We start from the raw sequence: 19,378 nt of genomic DNA on the forward strand, positions 1-19,378 counted from the left end.
AGGTAGACATGTGTACTATAAGAAAAGAGGCTAAAAATGTCAAAGGGAATAAGACAGGAAACAGCATTCCTCCATGGCCTTTCTTTCAGTTTCTGCCCTGCTTGAGTTGTTGCCTGGAATTCCCTCAATGATGGGCTATTAACTAGAAGCATACAATGAAATAAACTCCTTATCAAGTTATTTTGGTCATGGTGTTTATCACTGCAATGGAACCCCTAACTAATATAATAGCGAATATAATAGTAAAAACTAGTTTTACGATTTATGGAGATTCCAGAATGGGAGAAGAAGAGGAGAGGAGAGGAGGAAATGGGGGAGCAGAAATATTGAGTTGGGGGAAGAATAGAGGAGAGCAGGATGAGAGACACCATATTAGAGGGAGCCATTATAGGTCCAAGGAAAGATCTAGCATTAGGGAGACTTCCAGAGATCTACAAGGATGACACAAACTGACAATCTAGGCAATGGTGGAGAGGATAACCTAAACGCCCTTCCCCTAAAATGAGATTGATGACTACTTTTTATGCCATCCTAGAGTCCTCATCCAGTGGCTGATGGAAGCAGAGGTAGGCATCCACAGATATACACTGAACTGAACTCTGGAACCTCGTTGTAGAGAGGGAGGAATGAAGATTGAAGGGGTCAGTACCAGGTTGGAGAAACCCACAGAAACAGCTGGCCTGAACAAGGGGGAACACATCGATCCGAGATGCTGTCTGGGAGGCCAGTACAGGACTGATCCAGATCCCTGAACATGGATGTCAATGAGGAGGCCTCTGCACTCTAGGAGGCCCCTGGTAGTGGATTAGTATTTTTTCCCTGGTGTAAGAACGGACTTTGAGAGCCCATCCCATGTGAAGAGATGCACTCTCACTCTGGGGGAGGGCCTAGGCCCGGCCCAGGATGATGTGCTGGACTTTGGGGAGCCCCCATCAAGGGCCCTACCCTGTCTGGGGAGTGGAGGGTGGATGGAGTGGGGGGTAGTCAGGAGGAAGGGGGAGAGATGGGGGATGGGGGAGAGGGAGAAGGGATTGACATGTGAAACAAGCTTGTTCCTAATTTGAACGAATAAAAAAAGATTTATGGAGATTGGCAAAAAGGTCAACAATGTATTTTCATGGAAAAATGAAAGGAGAACATTTAAAGACTTAAAAATTAATTTTCAGGAAACACCAGTTGAGTGGGTAATGGGTTGCTGGGGAAAACAACTAAATTCTGCTTTGAAGAGGTTAATAAAATTCTGTGTTATGGGCTGAGCATGGTTGAACATGTCTTCAAATCCAGCACCCTGGAAGCAGAGACAGAGGCAGGAAGTGTTCTGTGGGTTTGAAGCCAACTCGGTCTATACACCCACATTCTAAGCCATGAAACAGCTACACAGTGACATATCATTTCAAAAGAATCTCTATGTGATTCTATTTTATTACTTTCTACAGTTAATTTCACCACTGTTCTTGTGTCTGTACTTGAACCAACCACTTTAAGAAAAGGCCACAAAACCCTGAGAACTCACCTTACTAAGAATATCTTCTCCTTGTGCACACACATTTTGTACCCGGACCTTATGTACAGCAAAGTCATTCTCCAAAGCTTCATGCTTCTTTAGAAAACTCTGAATGAACAAATCAGCAAAGCCCATAATGTTCAAGAATGGTCACTCTCAATCCACATGCAAGTCTACAGTATGTTATTTAACAGATGTGGCCCAGCCCAACTAATAAACTAGATGAGGGTGCCCTTCCTCTGTAAAAGCTCTATCAAGTTCCTCTTAAAAATTCTTTCCCATCAAACAGGGTAATCATTGGAAAAAGTGAGAGGAATCCAGGGATAGTGTTTCTCAGTTCCCACATAGCTCTAAGGATTGCTCCCTTTTTATTTTGGAATCACACGATTAGGGTAAAATATGAGGATTTCTGAACACTTAGATTCATGCAATTCTACAAACACTCCATCTTTGGAAAAATATTAAGTATTAAGAAAATTTTAAACTAAGAACTCTTCCTAAAGGCAGGAGCTAAGAAGAACATTATGTCATCAAATCACATCCCAAACCTCCTTTGTTAAAAACTGATTTCTGGGAAGCATGAAATATGTGCAGCTTATATGATGGAAAGGGAAGTGAGGGTGGAGCTGGACAGTACTTCCATCTTCTTATGAAATTACATCGAAAATATTTATGCTAGCCCTCACCACCTTTATCACCACTGCCACCATACTCTATCTCTTATCATATAGACATTTTATTAATACACATTTTCTTACATAGCATAGTAACCCAAGCTAATTAAACAAACAGAACTTTTTATAAATCCTAATTTGAAAATAAATTTCAACATATGAGGTGCTTATGCATCAGAATAGATGCTTATTCCTTCTCAAATAATATAGGGTACACTATGGTTTCTATATCACTTCTGAAAAAATTGTAATGAAGATTTGAAAGGAAATTCATGTTGCAAGACTGAATGCTTTAGTTATCCTTTAATTGTATGTGTATACCATGTATATTACTTTAAATAAAGTCCCTTTACCTTTTTCACATTCTATGGTATGTTTAGAAATTCAAATATAAATGGAAAGAAAAGAAAATTAATGCCACACAAAGAGAAAGGATCTCCAAAAATAACTGCCAACAATTAGATGAAAATAAAATGTACACCATTGAATAGATGGATGGATTCCTGGGAATGTGAACCTACCACGAGTAAGTCATTAAGAAATACACAGTCTGATCAGTAGTCAGAAATCAGAAAATTTCAGCACAGCAAATCCCAGTACCAGATGGCTTCACTACTAATTCAACCAAACACTTAAACAAATAGTGCCAACCATCTCTAAACTGTCGAAAAACTGAAAAAAAAGGGGACAATTGCCAATATCTTTTCTGAGGAAAGCCTTATGGCTATCAGAGTCATATGAAGACATCATAATAAAAGGAAGTTACAGGCTAATGTTCTTGAAGAATGAAGAGGCTCTTGCTGTGTTGAAATTTTCTAATTTCTGATGACTGACCATATTTTGTATTTCTTAATGACTTACTCCTGGTAGGTTTACATTTCCAGGAATCCATCCATCTATTTGATGTTATATATTCTTGATGACCTGAGATGCAGACTCCTCAACAGAATGCTTGCAAACTGAACATGTTGGGGAACTAAAGACTTTACAGGAGGATGAGTGGAATTTACTCCTTAGATGCCAGTATAGATCAGCATACACAGATTAACAAATGGGATACATTGCATTGAGAGAAGAAAAGAAAAATCACATCAGATCTCAATCAGATCCAAAAGAGCACTTGGAAAAATTCAGCAATTTTTCCAGTATAAAAATTCTTGACAAAATTGAAACAGTATATTACCTCAACACAATAAATTCTACATATGAAAAGCACACAGTTAATAGTTTACCAAATAGTTTTTTAAAATTAAAACTTCCCCTTTAAGATCAGGAACAAGATAAAAATATGTACTTGTGACATTTTATCCAATATAACTCTGGGAGTACTAGCCAATACAATTAATTGGTAAAAGGAAATAAGATGGTCTAAATAAGAAGTGAATAAGTAAAATAGTCTGTTTGAGAAATCAAAGGATTTAAAAGGTTTAAAGCTCTATATTTCATAGAAACTGTGAAACCAATAGATCCTGATGTGAGGTGTCTTTCTCTAGACCGTGAATGTGTTGGTCTCATTGGTTGATAAATAAAGTTGCTTTGCCCTATGACAAGACAGGATAGAGCCAGGTGGGAAATCCAAGGAGAGACACAAGAGAGAAAGGGTGGAATCTGGGAAACACCAGCCAGTTGTTGAGGAAGCAAGACATGTAGAAAACGAGGTAATTCCATGGCCATTACTTAGATTAATGGAAATGGGTTAGTTCAAATGTAAGAGCTAGCTGGTAATAAGCCTGGGTCATCGACTGAACATTTATAATTAATATTAAGCCTCTGAATGGTTATTTAGGAGAGAAACATCCATTTACAAAATCTAAAAGAAAAAATTTCAGAATAGAAGGCAACTTAAAACACCACATTTCTATATATTAATAATGAACTATATGAAAAACTAAAAACTGTTTTTATATAAATCTCATAGAAAACAAATTCTTGATCATAAATTTAACCAAGAGATTTGAAAAGATATACATTGAAATTTAGGTAATACTGATGTAAGAAATTATAAACAATGCAAGTAATAAATCAACTTCCCACTTTTCATGGATTAGAAGAATGAAAATTGTCAAATCTGCATATCATATGAGGAGATCTACAGATTCAACACAATCCTTATCAAAATTCTTCGAAAGGTTTTATACAGATAAGAAAATCAATTATAATATTCAGGTGGAACTAGTAAAGACTATGGTCTCTAATAGTCTCAAAAATATACCACAGACAAAGGATAGTCTCTTTAATAAATGGTACTTGAAATCCTGTATTTAAACTTGCATAAGAAATAGATAAGCTTGTTATCTTAAACAATATTTAAAAAACAAGTCAAATATATTAAAGACTTAAATATAATAATGAAAAGTATCCCCCCACTCAAGAGAACACATACAGGGAAAATTTCAAGACAGTTGCTTTGGCAATCATTGCATGCATCTTACATCAAAAGCACAGACACAAAAAGAGAAGTAGGACTGCTTCAAATTCCAAAGCTCTGCACAGCCAACGGAACAATCAACAGAGCTCATGCACCACCCACAGAATGATGATAAATACACAAACCATTTATCTTAGAGAGGTTAATTTCCAAAATATCCAAGGAACTGCTTTAACTCACTAAATAAGTAAGTAGAGAAATGTCGAGAACATTAAACAGGAATGCTCAATGGTTTGATTTAAAAATAGAGAGAAGTTTAAGAGTTAAGAATATCAGTTTGAGGGCTGGAGAGATGGGTTAGCCATTAAAAGCTAGACTCACAACCAAAACAGCAAGAATAGCAGTTTGAGGTGGAAAGAATTGGTAATAGCTATAGAAGAGAAATGGAGAGCGGGAGCTTTGTGACGGCCATCTTGAGGATATTCAGTAAATGATACATAGTGTCTCTGAATTGATTCCAAAGTGTGTAAATATTTGGTTTTCAAAAATAAGAGGCTCTGATAGTGCACAGCCAGCCTGTAAGCACTTGGGAGGCTGAGTGAAGAAGACTGACGTGAGTTTGGGCCAGCCGCTGATGCATGGTAAGTCTTTGTCTCACAAAACCAAAACATAATAATAATTAATAAAGCTTAAGTTTTAAAAGCAGAAGCCTTTGAGAGTATTAGATATGGAACATTAAAATTCTAGAGCTTGCACAGGACATGTTACAAAAGATATTTTTAACTAAAATACTGGTAATCTGAGTCATTTGCCCTTCAGAATTTATTTTTTTTTCCTGCAAATCTAAGTTTTCTTTTATGACCTCACATAGAAGTGATTCAGCTCCACACAGAGCTCTTAGAAAAGTCTTTGTACATGAAACAGACTCAAAGTCATGAGAAAATTACCGTTCTGTGAAGACTTTCTCCACAGATGCCAAAACCTGCATTAACTAAAGATCCCACACAAAGGTTGTTAATTTCTTTATTCAACAAACCCAATAAACATAACTTAAAATGATGCCTCCAAATGTGGAACTAGGTCTGTTAATAGGCATGCTAAAATTCTTCTTTTCTTAAAGTTATGTATTTTGGAAACTGTAACCAATTTCAGGCAAATGAGCATTATTTTTTTCAGATTAATGGAACATTGATACGTGAGAGAATCTTTAGAAGATATATATATGATATGTGATATATGTATGTATTATGTATATATGTATAACATATACCTCTAAAGACTTATACCTATGAGGCAAGGTCTATCATCATGATGTCTATGATGTCTTCTATGCAGACAGATCACAGGTTAAGTTTTGAATTCTGCCTTCATTCCCCATTTTGCTCCATGACTTAGACAAGTCAGATCTTGCTTTCTCATATTTAAAATTAACAGAAGCATTCACATTTCTCTAACCCAGAACACAGGCTCTAATTTTTACAGATGAAAACACCACATTCTTAAGGAAAGATCAAAATGAAAGAGATGACACGATGGACCCATTTTTGCCTTTTCTTTACCTGAGTAGCAGCCAGTGTGTCTCCAGAATCCCCCCGGCTGGCCATAGCATCCTTTTCACTCAGCCAAGCTTCCTCTTCCTCTGCATTCTCCATGAATTGCAGATACTGAAGAGACTCTTCCAACTTTGCCCCTCTGTATCAATGTGGTTAGCCCAACAGGAGTAGGAAAGAACAGGTAAACTGTGGAGCTACAGCAGAGTGGCATAATCCCACCCCAGAAAACCACTGGTTCTCAAGACAGTCGCAGCTTAATAGGGTAAGAACGCAATCTACATGTCTACTGGTCAGTGGTGCTGATCCCCTGTGACTCAGAAGAGACTAGTGCTGTCAGACCTTATTTTGCAATAGTATTGAAACTTTGATGAATGAAGGAAATCCCACCCAAATAAAAGTCTCAGGGTCAGAGACACTCCTTAGTGATGCAGAGGCTCCCTGTGTCAAGCACTGTCTTTTCTCTCATCTGATGAAAGTACTGCAAATCCAGAAAAGATCCTTGCTTTTGAAAATTTTTATTTTTAATTTATGCATATGTGTGTTTGTCTGAGTGCTAACTCTGGGCTAGTGGTCCAAGATGCTGTAACAAAGCAGGCTGAGAAATCTATTGGAAGCAAGCTATCTCTCCATTGCCTCTGCATCAGCTCCTGTCTCCAGGATCCTGCACTGTTTGAGTTCCTGCTTTTACTTCCCTTAGAGATGGAATGTGATGTGGAACTGTAAGCCAAAATAAACTCTTTCTACTCCAAGTTGCTTTGCTTTATGATAGCAGTAGAAATAGTAAATAAGACAGTATGAATGTCTACTATGTATATGTTGGTGACTGTGGAGACCAGGAGGTGACATTGGATCCCCTGGAACTGGAATTACAGGTGGTTGTCACTCACTGAATTATGGGTCCTGGGAACTGAACTTGGGTTTCCTGTAAGGGCATCAAGTGTTCTTAACTGCTGAGCTATCTCTCCAACTCTGGTAAATTCCTCCTATTCCCCAGAAAGAACTGTCTGCCCACAGCCACCAGAGGACAGGTTCATGAAAAAGCTTGGTTCTTGTGTGGGAATTAATAAAATAGATTGGGTCTGTAGACCATGTTGAGCTGAAACATAAGCGTCCTTCAAACACCAGTCTAATTGTCCAAACACAGGAGCTTCATTGATTTCTATTGTCCAACTCACCTGGTCTCGGCCAACTCTTTGAGCTTTTCCCAATGTTGAACAAACTGAGCCAGCCGCTCCTGAATCTCCTCTTTTCCAACAGCAGCCTTGTCTCTCAGGCTCTCTGCTGTATCCAGTACATTCTGAAAAAACACATATTCCACGTTATGTTATCCCACAATCTCCTCTCATTTGGGCATAATTCATGACAGGGGATTTTGTCTTTCCTAATGTCAGATTTTCCATGTGCTCCTGGGACTTGAGGTGGCCCCGGGGTACTTGGAATATGAAGAAAGCTATATCAATATCTTCCATGCTAAGCTTTTCCAAATATTTTGACACACTTTCCAGAAACCCAGTAGACTTCTCCCTTTGTTCTGCCATATGGGTTATTCAGTCACAAAGGAACTCTGCTGCCAGTTCAGTACCAGAGTTATCTTTACCAGGCATCTCAACCCACATGCCGGTTGTCAGTGACTGTCTATCAGTGTCAAAATTAATCATTCTAGGAAAGATCTCAGCATCCTGTCTGGAACCTTCTATTCAGAGGACACAAAATCTGGACAAGAGAAGAATTCCCATGAACTGAATGAGGACTATCTATGTCTGAACACTGCTCGTGCATTTTACTGTATTGATTTATCTAACTATGATGTGAAGAACTGCTTTTAGGTGATTTATGTCTCTTTAGATCTGGCATTCCATTCATACCTGGACAGCAGGTTCATGTGCCACCAGCTCTCCCTCTAGGCGTTTGTGTTTTTTCAGTAAGTTCTGAACACTCTGAAGGTCCCTCCCATAGTCTTGGGAGCTCACTCGTAACAACTTCTCCCTGAGACCCAGGAAGAAAATGGAAAAATCATAGGTTAGATATATCTGAGATCAGTCCAGAGCAATAGCTTTCTAAGTGTGTGTGTGTGTGTGTGTGTGTGTGTGTGTGTGTGTGTGTGTGTGTGTGTGAGAGAGAGAGAGAGAGAGAGAGAGAGAGAGAGAGAGAGAGAGAGAGAGAGAGAGAGAGATTCTGATGAACTCTGGGACTGAGGTGGCTAGTTTGATGTCAATGTGACACGAACTAGAGTCATTGGGAAGATGGAATCTCAGTTGAGGAAATGCTCCCACAGCCCTGGCCTGTGGGCAAGTCTTGGGTGGATTTTCTTGCTTGCTGATTAATGTAGGAAGTTCCGGTTCTCCATGGACTACAAGGAACAAGCAGCACACCCCATGGTCTCTGCTTTCAGCTCCTGCCACCAGTTTTCTGACCTGTTTGAGTTCCTGTCCTGCCTTCCTTCAGTGAAGGACCATGCTGTTGAACTGTAAGTTGAAATGAACCTTTTCCTCCCCAAGTTGCTTTAGGTCAGAGTGTTTTTATCAAAGTAATAGAAACCCTTACTGATCCAGGAACCAACACCAAAAAGACACGCACTGGAAGAGAATTTCAGAAAACTTGATATATATCAACACGAATTAAAATAACATAGCAATGCCTATTAGTATGCCACAACATATATTAATATTTCATTTTTAAAATCATGAAATTATATTACTTTCATTGTTTTTGTATGTTGATATCAATAACAATATGTGGGAATATAGATTAGTGGCAGAGAACTTGCCTTGCTTTTACCAAGTATTGAGCTTGATCTTTATACAAACTACGTGAAATGTTTGAACACCAAAAGGTTATAGCATATTATGACTACTAAAAGGTGTGACTTGACACCTTATAAATCACACTTCCATCTAATTTGTTACTTGTAAGAATCCGAAGATTGGCAGATGAGAAACACAAGGAACAAAGTAACTATGAAGCAGGTGAAAGTGCTGATTTGTTAAAAACTTCTCAGCCATATTTCAAAGAATGGGGTCAGCCATAAAACTATGACAGATGATGTGACTGCTTAGTGTCATGTATTATGTAACAAGTATAGAAAGAATGGCTGGAGAGCTGGCTCAGTGGTTAAGGGTATTTGTTGCTCTTGCAGAGAACAAGTTCCTAACTCCACATGAGGAGGCTCAACAAGCACCTGTAACTCTCGCTCTAGGGGTCCTGTGTTTTCTTGGTCTCCATGGGCATGTTCCTTTAAGTACACATACACACAGACCTATTCATGTGCACATAAATAAAAATAAATAAATCTTAAAAGGAAATAAAAATGGCAATGTTGTCATCTTTTGTATAAGCTGCAATGGCTCAGCTATCCATGCCCCACAGTTCAATGCACTATTTAAAATGATTGTGTTGGGTGTCTGAATTTTATTCCCAGGATGTGGGTGAACTGCTCTTCCTATCTCCCTCTGCACTGGATTTCCTGCCAGCGTCCACTGAAGGTGAAAAGTGAAACCAATTTTTACTTTTAGTTGAGGCAGAGGTTTAAATGTATTATCAATGTACAAATCAATTACAAATTGACTTCAGAGTGAATTGGATCCTTTGGGTGTGTTACCCAGGGAGGTGGTGATACATACTCTATCCAGGCTTCCTCATCATCCAGGTCCTGGAAGAACTGGAACAAGGCATAGGTCTCTTTCAGTTTCTCATGGTGTGCAGCTGCCAAGCTCTGGACATTCTTGTAGCGCTCGTTGACACCATTCATTTTCTCTTCTATCTGGTCAATGTTGAAAGTCCCACTGGAGATCAGCTCCTTAGCCAGATTGTTCAGATCTTTTAGAGGGTCCTAGAAAAATCCAACATGCTTAGTGAATGAAGGAATATGGCATTGTATGGATCCTATACTTCAGTCCACATGGTTCTACTCCCTTGACCAGGTGCAATAGATGGCTTTTGAAGACACTGACCTTGATATACATGACTAAGTGTTTCACACAAATATTGTTGGGTAAGAGGTGCATCAGCAATATAGATACCATGGCTATATTACTCCAGATTACATTTATTTCTAGCCAATCTATCTCTCCTTCTATGTTTTCTCTTGCACTCACTGACTGGAATAATAACTTTCCCCACACACAACTGTCTTCACAGTGCTGCACTTGATAGTCTCTAACCAACCCATCATACTGTTCAACAGTGTCCTCTTTTGTAGTATTCTTAGAATGGCAATACAACACATCCAAGGCCTGTCATGCTTTCGTTCATTCTAGTGTAGCCCAATAATTATGGAATGAGAAATATTACAAAGTTCTGACACACCAAAACCAGAACACTTTTGGCTTTTTGACCTTTTAATGTGTATCTTTATTACTAAATAAAACATATAATTATCTGTATGTAATTGATTGTTAATACTGTCAGAATGTTGTTACTGGCCCAGGTTAGGCTACAATTGGAATCCTTCACAGAGCTTACATATGTCCTTACTTATGTGTTATGCATTCTCTCATCTGGTTTTATTTCTTTACTTTCCTTTATGATGCCAACTTCTCTATTCTTTCAAAGACTAGCTCAAATTTGTATTTTCAGAAAGTAGTATGTTTATGCATCAGTAAAATAATAAATAAGATGACTTTCAGGATCTACTTCCCAGAGTCTTAGAGCCTATGCTCCAGGGGCTTCAGTAGTAATTGATAATGACTGTCACAATGCCATTGTAGCTCATGGATTTGACCTGGCTAATATGGCAGCAGGTCAATGACCTCAAGGCTGCAGTCTCAAGTACTCTCCTAAAATAGAGTGTCAGGAATATTTCCACCCAGAGGAGTGAGATTCCACCACTTCTTACCTCTCGAGCCAACATCTCTGCTTCCAATAGCTGATGCTTCTTAAGTAGGTTTCCTGCTGAAGTTAAGTCCCTGGCCTGATCTTTCATGGCCAACAAGCCTTCTGCCTGGGAACAGAGAAAAGGGAAGGGCAGATTCTAGGTAAGAACTGAATTTAAGGAAAGTAAGATTGAGCATCTACATTTCCAGATATTTACCATGAAGGGTCAAGGAAACAATTCGCATACACATTAAATTAATTAACAAGTATCTATTAAGTTTTAATCTTCACATCATTCTTAGATATAGTTACCTCTGAAAGCCAGAACTCAAAGTCCCGGATGCTTGTGTTGAACCTTTGCTGGCGACTGGCCTCATTGAGTTTCTGCCCTTTGTCAGTTGTTTTCTCTAGGAGGTAATCCCATTTTTCCTTTAGCTTGTCCAGTTGCTCCTAGTTCCGGGAAAGTGAGAATTCATTATAGTCTTTGGAATCCTGGGCCCTTGAAGGGATAATGTGGGGAAGGTCTGGCTATAAGTGAAGTGGTGATACTTGTATATCGTCCATTTCAAACTAGTTATGCTGTACCTGGGAAACAGCGGATGTGAGGTGAAAGGCAATGTTTGAGAATCAGGGTGCTGAGCTTCATTCAGTGACTGGTGTTTCAATGCCAAAAGGTTCTTGGCAGAAAAGAAAAAAACACCAAACAGGCATGGTTAAGCCAGAAGCCTAGTTATAATTCCAGGAAGTGTGATTGTATTTCTATTTCTACCCAGCAAACACTGAAAAGAGTGGAGGACTTTTCTTCACATGCCTCTGGAGACTAAACTGATCTACACACAAACTTTACCTTCATGGTTTCTTCATTACCATCACATACTCTTCGCTCAATCAGAGAATTCCCAAGATTGATGACCCCGTCCACCTGCTCTGCACGACCATTGACTTCATTTTCAAAGGCCTGATGTTTCAGATATTTCCTCTGAAGGCAAAGGAAAGAAACTACATCAGTTGATTATCTAGAGAAGCATTATTAGCACCTCATCAAGAGAACCATGATTGGACCAAGGGAACAAAACAACCACTGTGTCTGCCCCCAAACAACAACAACACAACAACAAAACTCAACCGACCACGATAGGACATGTTCAGTATTAGGGTGACCATTCAATCAACAGTAAGAATGGTGAAATTTTTCAAGAGTTCTATTTTGAACTTGCCTGAATGTTAGTAGGGTCTTTGTAAGATTCATCGCAGGCTGTGGGCAGCATCTCATTGATCCATTCCTCTATATCCTCGTAGTCACGATAGAACTGTTTCAGGTCAGCATAGTTCCCAAGCTTTCCCAGTTCAGCAAGCAGCTGTTCTTTGAGAGCTTTCCATCTAAAGGATGAGGTCAGATCATTTTCTACTCAGTGCTCCTTTGCTCTGATGCTACATATATAACATTTTCCATATTCTTTTCTGACCCTTTGCTTTTCATAGACTGTCACTTTTTCTGGCATACAACATAGTGCTTCAGTAAAGTAACTATGAAGTATCTTTCATGCCTTTCATTCCGTAAGTCTAGAACAAGAGGTCTCCTAAGAAATACATATCAAAAGGGCAAGAATATAAAGGTATCTCTTTATCATGATGCTGATGCAGACAGGGACTTGCAGGCCTGACCTGTCTAGCACACGTTGGAGCCGAGCAGCAATCTCTTCCTTGGCATAGTGCTCATCATCTATGAGCCTCGTGGCAACATGCTCTAGGTCAGCAATCTTCCCTTCCTGGATAAAAGAAAATGAAAGAACACAGATGCCTGGTGATTAGGTATTTGATATAATTCCAGGCTCCATCTTAAAGATAAAGTGTGTGTGTGTGTGTGTGTGTGTGTGTGTGTGTGTGTGTGTGTGTGTGGTTTCAGATGACAGTACTAGCATCAAAAAGTAAATTTCTTGCACAGAGAAACATCTCTATGCTGGGATAGTACTAACTCCCTATAGAACAAACTTTTCTCATGGCTATTGTGAAGATGAATCCTACATTGTATAAGATGCTGAAATAGAGAGTAACATGAAGTCACATTTAGTCCTAAAAACTGTGTTTTATAATAATAGAGGCCTTATTGTGAGAAAGCCAAATGTCCATATGTAATATGTCAACCTCCCCTTCCTGCTCCATCATTGCCTGTAAGAAGCAAAGGTGACCTAGGGATTAATAGTCTATGGCTTCTGAGAATAATGCCATCTGCCCACATAGGGCACACCCATTCAAACTATTTCATTTTGTGTTTTGATTAGTTTATCAAGTATCAAGTTTTCCTGTGACTGTTTTATACATATTTAGTTTTGGTTGACCCTTATCCCCATCCCTTTCTCTCCCCCATGTCCCTATGCCTTCTCCACGTCTTTAAGGCTTCCCACCCCAGTATTCCTGCTTCGCTTTCACACAACATGCGGTCTGCAGGTGCCTAAGGAATCTTCCTTCCTCTCTGATAGACACCTTTCTACTTTTCCAGCTCTACACATGTTCACTCCCAGGCAAATGCACACGGACAAAAGTTAGAAGCTAGGGTCCTCATGTGAGAAAGGACATCTGTGTTTGTCTTAGGGCTGATAGGGCCCCACCCCCCTCCCTGAGGATTTGTGGACAGTTATGTGGGTGAAGGAGAGGTATCTGCTTCTGGAGTGTAGTCACTGGTGAGGGGCTCTTCTTCCTGTAAACAAACTTACACCATATTCCAGGAAACAACCTCATGAAGGTCACAACCCATTAAAAAAAAAAGTATAGAAGTAGAATTAATTGGGCTGGTAGAGAGGCAGAGGATGTCGAGTGCAGGAGTGGGTGGAGGACAAGGACAGGCGACAAAACTCTGTGTGCATGCATGGAAGTATCATAAGGAAAGCCACTGCCATACATAATTAGCCTACTAATAAAACAATGCTTAAAGAGAAGCAAACACAAATTAAAATGCCTTAAAGTCAGTAAACTAGGCAAGGCTATAGAGTATCTGTTATTATTACTAATAGTTTGCCATGGTCCCACCACAGCCTGGGTTCCCTGAGACTGACTGGAAAGGGGTATCAGCAAAAGGAGAATTGCGTCTGACCACCAGATGGATTTCGCACAAATGACTGGCTCCGAATAGCTCAAGCCTTGTTTATTATTACTTCAAAAACAAACATGTTTTTCCCACCCACCAGGATTAACCTCTGGTAAAAACAAATGTCACCCCCCCCCAACTTTTACATCAAAATAATTTTAAACTAAAAACAATGCTCAGTATTTTGTTAGCTTAGCTAACTATTGAGCCAGGCATATCCTGTCCTTACAAAGCAAAAATAGACATGCATTCTCCAGAACAACAATATCACTCAAATCTTAATGAAGCATATTTATAGAAATGGGCATGATTGGCCATAAACTGCTTGCATACAGTTAGCTTGTATTTCTCTGACCTCTTGTCCTATGAAAGGGTCCTGCATGCCTAAGCCTATAAGAAACCTGAGAGGAATCAGAATTTTAGGGGGGATATTTGAGAAGAAAGTGGGGTTTCTAGGAATGATCATATCTGTCCCATGAGTGACTGACAAAGTGAAACTAAAAACTGCCAAGAGTATCATCAACCTTATGACAGAGAAGAGAGCCTTCAGGCCACGTGGTCCTAGAAGTATTCTGCACTGTTTGGAGGTCTCCTGGTCTTTGCCAAGTGAGAGACCATCTCCAAAAGGTTTGCCTCTTAGAGACCCATTGGACAATCATTTATATGCTGATCTGAAATTAGGCCATGTGGCTCCTAACAATAGTTAGTACTGAAATTTTTGTATTGATTATTACCTGGGCAGCGATTGCTTTCTCCAAATCATCCCGTTTCTTCATCAAAGCTTGCAGACTGTTCAAGTGATCCCTGTCGTCTGACCTCAGGGAGTTCTCTCGAGCCACCATCCAACTCTCAACCTGTTCACAGTTCCCTCGGAACAACTGTGGGGCGGAGTAGGGGAAACCAAAGGCATGGATATGGTTATTCTACAAGGGCTAAGGAAATAATTTTGTCCCTCCTCAGTGGTGATGACACAAAGCATCTTTGCAGGGCTGGTGTTCTCTCATGAAGCAATCTTTTAATTAAATCTTAAATATACTGTCACTTTACTTTTTACTTCAAACACACCTTACATGTTTTATAAGCTGCAGTAAATGTAGTAAATGTGAGGTTTCTGTCTCATGTGGTACGTATAGTAGCTACCGACTGGCTATCTCTCCTTTCTCTCTGCCCCCTCTCTTAAAATTCAAGACAGTCTCTTAGGTAGTCTAGGATGACATCAAATTCAGTATGCAGTAGAAGTTAAGCATGAAATACTGATCTACGTTCTGAGATTTTCAATTCATCTGGCCTTCAGCTGGTTACTTCTTCACAACGTGGTCAAATATTACCCACAGATGTGTCTCATAGTTCCATATACTTCACTCATTGTGATCACACCTTCCTTTTTATCCTCAAAGCATCCATACATTCTATCTTACTAGTAAACATCTCCTATATTAGAATGATCTGTGCTTCTTATATAAAGAAACACACTGTGATGATCTTTGTAGTACTAGGACCTGGACATAGCAGTTCTTAATGAAAACCAGTCCTTCAGTTAATTACCTAATGGTAATTGATGATAATCATCCCATTCATGTACAAGACTGATTACCATCTTCTTTTACTCTCTCCTTAAAAATGCTTTTAATTTTCAAAATTTTATATATTTATTATTGTTAGTAGTAGTAGTAGCACGTCTGTGTGTGCATGTATGAGAGAGGGTATGGGGGGGATTCCATGGTGTGCATGTGAAAGCCAGTGGACAACTTACTGGAGTCAGCTCTTCCCTCTACATGTGTTTTGGAATGCAACTCAGGTCATTAGGCTTGTTCAGCAAATACCTTTACCCACTGAGCCATTTCGTAGGTACTTGTTTGTCTCTTTTAACAGGAACAAGAACATAGAACATAAGGATGCTTAGTTTACAACAGAGTACAGTGGGAAACAATCAAGAGACACTGGTGTTTACAGCTCATAGAGTCTAAAGCAGTGAGTGCCCCCAATCAGCCTATAAACCCACTCTCCAGGACCTGGGGCTAAATTGCAACTATCCAGAAGATGCTATACCTGAAGTTCTAAGCACTGGTCTAGCATCTTCTTGCGGTTTTCCCAACCCTTCTCCAACTCGTCTCTCTTTATTTTAATATCATGAAGAGTATTTTCAATTTCAAAGCTGTTACGGTGGCCTCTGTCTATAAGTTCTGTGCCAAAATCCTCTAAGGCCTGGAAGGTGGGGTCCTCTGCTTTCATGTCATCATGATGTTCCTGTGGGAAAAGTAGGAAAGGTGATTGTGACTACTGCAGGAACTTCTGAAGTGACAAGAGAGGTTTACATCAGTGGTTAGTAGCTGTACCTGGTGTCGCTCCAGCAGGATCTCTGTGCCAGTTAAGTCCTCAGCCAGCTCAGGTGATGATATTATGCCACCAATGGCTTTGATCCAATTCTCTAGATCACTGTAGAAGTAAATGTATTAGAATCAATCATGGCTATCTTAATTCTTCTCTGCCCCCATCAGAAAGAAAACCCATGCTCCAAACTCGTCTCCTGGCAACACCTAGTGTTTATATGTGCTTTATAGAAGCTTTCTTAGTTGGCCTATTTACATCACATTCCATTGAGCAACAGTATTTTCGGGCTTGAAGCATTAAACCTGCTTTACTTTTTTCCCTATTCTGTGCCTCCCAGGAGATGACACTTGGACATAGTCTGCATAACCCAGCAATGAATAACACGTGTACCCAGGCTATTCCTAGGGACTCTGCACAGGGCAGTGTGTAGAAACTTCCCATCCTGCCTGGTGAATGTCAGCCTTTTGAGCTGTACCTGGCCTTGCTGAGGAAGAGGAAGAATTTGTGGGCCTCATTCAGACTCTCCTTCCTGTCATTTGTAAGATCTTGTAGGGTAGCCCAGGCCTCGTTCAGCTCTGTTTTCTTCTTCTGCAGGTCCTCAGTGGCATCCGGGTGGGACTCACAGAGACGATCAGCTGTCTCCCCCAATGTGGTCACCTGGACAAAGAGAAGCCTTCTGATAACCACATGGTAGTTTCTGAACTGGACAAAATTACCTTTGCTGTTTTTGTTTGTTTGTTTGTTTTAAGAAGTTATAGGGAAGATGGGACGAGTGACCCTACTCCTCAGTGGTACATCAATCCTGGAACCCGCTGGGTCTTAATTCTTCATATGAAGACATTCTTTGTGCCCTGTATGATGATGCTTAGCTGTAGGTTTCTTCCAGCATATCTGGAAAGTTTTAGTCTTCCCTTTTTGGCTTTGAGATAGGAATAGTCTTATTAATTACTGACTGAGGGAACACTTCCCAATATCTAGAAATAGTCTGACCCTACTGGATGTGGATATTCATTTTCTCCTCCACATTTGTTTCCACAATAGACCAAAAGTCTAAGTCACTTGGCATTCTCAAAAGATGTAAAGGGATAGAAAGCCTTCATTGAGACAGTAAAAGTTCAGTATTGGTCATGGGAACATGATATTTTAATGTCTTTTTTTCCTGAGAGAGAGTGCACAAAAATTAGTATACTGCAAGATTTAGAAAGAGAATAAGAACAATGGTTTTGGCAAGAGAACCAAAGGCACACTGCTACAGGAATAAACTTGAAGAAAGCATTGAGAAAGGTTGAAAACATGTCTCACCTTTTCTCCCAGGGGGATGATGTCTCTCTCAAAGACCTCATGCTGCCTCTGAAGGGCCTGGACACTGAGCAGGTCAGAGCCAGGGTCAGCAGCAGTAAGAGCCCGGCATTTCTTATCAATCTGCTCCTTGATGTCATCTGCCTCTCTGGAACACAAAAGAGTGAAGAATACAAGAGTAATGATAAGCCTTACAAGGCTGGCTCACAAAGAAGCCGTGCCCTCATCGCCTTCAGCACCCTTCTCATCCTTGTGATATACTGGCATCTAGGCTGCATGGACATAGAGCCATAGATGCTGTAATTATTTCCATCCTGTGTATCAGCAAATAGAAGTTTAAGGATTTCTCAAGATGATGTCACTGCCAAAAGGTAGAGCCCATGTTTGAACCTGGTATACCAACTACAGAGTTACATGGTTCAACAATACTTTTCCTGCCTTTGCATTGTAAGTCATTCTAAACAGAAGAATAAATAAACAGAAAAGGTAGAGGTATGAGATCTGTTGCCATTTACTTTCCTTTTTATATATTTTTCTTTTTGTTTATTCTTCTCCCATACTATACATCCTGAACACAGCTTTCCTGCATCCCTCCATCCCTCCTCCCTTTTTGCTCAAGATCTACTTCTCCACCATTTCCCTTCAAAAATGATCAGGCCTCCCAGAGATAGCAAGCACTCTTAATCTACTCCTGCAGCCTTTTAAATGCTTCATTCTCACATGCACATCTATACTGAGAACATAATGACCTAAGCCCAGTCTATCCTTCTCTATTATAGAACCGTATCTAAATTTCAAATTATGTGCCATGACTAATTGAATATTGAACTTGGTTATATTGGTTATATTGGGGTGTCCAGTGTATCAGGTGAGGAAAATTTGCTGGAAAAATCTATTCTGTTAGTAAACTGTCTCTTTTTTGAGGAAGAGGGTTGTACACTATCATCTCTTCTCCATAGTGACTTGACTTAAGAGCCCTGTGACATGGCTGTAGCGGAGCAGTACCATCTAAGTGTTAAGATGCTTACCTGTGAAACATCTCAACAGCATGGGCACTGCTTAGCAGTTGATTCTGTTCATCTGCCAGCCTCTTCAAGGAATGCCAGCGGGTGTTCAACTCCTTAAAGAAGTAGACATATGGATTTAGTCAGCGAGCTAGCTCAGACAGCTTAGTATTGGCATGTCACCTCCTGTTTTTCTGGTAGCCCTTCAGAACGAACACAGCTCTGCTTCTCTCTTGCATAGTTTTAAGAAAGTGCCTCAGAGGAAGGGTTTTCCTTTCTTCCCAACTGATATTATATGTAGGACTGTTTGTTCTAGGACAACATTGTCACAAAGGGTCCATTACAACCTCCAAAAATGAGTTAAAGTGTTGACTTGGTAGTCAGATGTTGGCACATTTATTGAGGCCAATAACAGCTTTAGAGCTAGTAGCCTTTTAATGCCGTACTTGCTTCCTGTGGGATATAAGCACAGTGTTTTCATATATCTTCCTTCTATGTCCAATTCCAAGAAAGCTACCATAAGAAAGAGGAAGTGAAGTAATCCTTACTGCTTTATGAAAACCAAGATTTGCAAGTCTGGTCTTTGCAATAAATGTTCACCAAACCCATAATGGACACAATGTGGTCTAGATACAATGTGGATGAAGAACCCCCATTTCCATCTCTAAAAATGATGGGAGAGACATTTAAATTCTCCTTCATTATGATTATCAAAACCAGTCTTTTCCAGTAAACTTCCTTGAATAAC

General features: G+C 39.8%; 1 protein-coding gene across 1 annotated transcript in view; it reads right to left on the reverse strand.

The window, feature by feature from the left end:
• The window catches only part of LOC100771374 (spectrin alpha chain, erythrocytic 1), a 70,092-nt gene that overhangs the window by 15,199 nt on the left and 35,515 nt on the right, over positions 1-19,378 (reverse strand). Inside the window, exons 25-40 of the mRNA XM_035445668.1 lie at positions 18,655-18,746; positions 17,630-17,774; positions 16,803-16,984; positions 16,333-16,432; positions 16,046-16,243; positions 14,731-14,874; positions 12,577-12,680; positions 12,125-12,291; positions 11,759-11,910; positions 11,224-11,361; positions 10,934-11,038; positions 9,720-9,928; positions 7,965-8,085; positions 7,275-7,396; positions 6,106-6,238; positions 1,514-1,612 (exon numbers count right to left, since the gene is read on the reverse strand). Coding sequence (XP_035301559.1) covers positions 1,514-1,612; positions 6,106-6,238; positions 7,275-7,396; positions 7,965-8,085; positions 9,720-9,928; positions 10,934-11,038; positions 11,224-11,361; positions 11,759-11,910; positions 12,125-12,291; positions 12,577-12,680; positions 14,731-14,874; positions 16,046-16,243; positions 16,333-16,432; positions 16,803-16,984; positions 17,630-17,774; positions 18,655-18,746 — 2,211 coding nt within the window. The remainder of the gene's footprint in view (positions 1-1,513; positions 1,613-6,105; positions 6,239-7,274; positions 7,397-7,964; positions 8,086-9,719; positions 9,929-10,933; positions 11,039-11,223; positions 11,362-11,758; positions 11,911-12,124; positions 12,292-12,576; positions 12,681-14,730; positions 14,875-16,045; positions 16,244-16,332; positions 16,433-16,802; positions 16,985-17,629; positions 17,775-18,654; positions 18,747-19,378) is intronic.

The sequence above is a fragment of the Cricetulus griseus genome, chromosome 5 (assembly GCF_003668045.3).
Source record: "Cricetulus griseus strain 17A/GY chromosome 5, alternate assembly CriGri-PICRH-1.0, whole genome shotgun sequence".
Classification (NCBI taxonomy): Eukaryota; Metazoa; Chordata; class Mammalia; order Rodentia; family Cricetidae; genus Cricetulus; species Cricetulus griseus.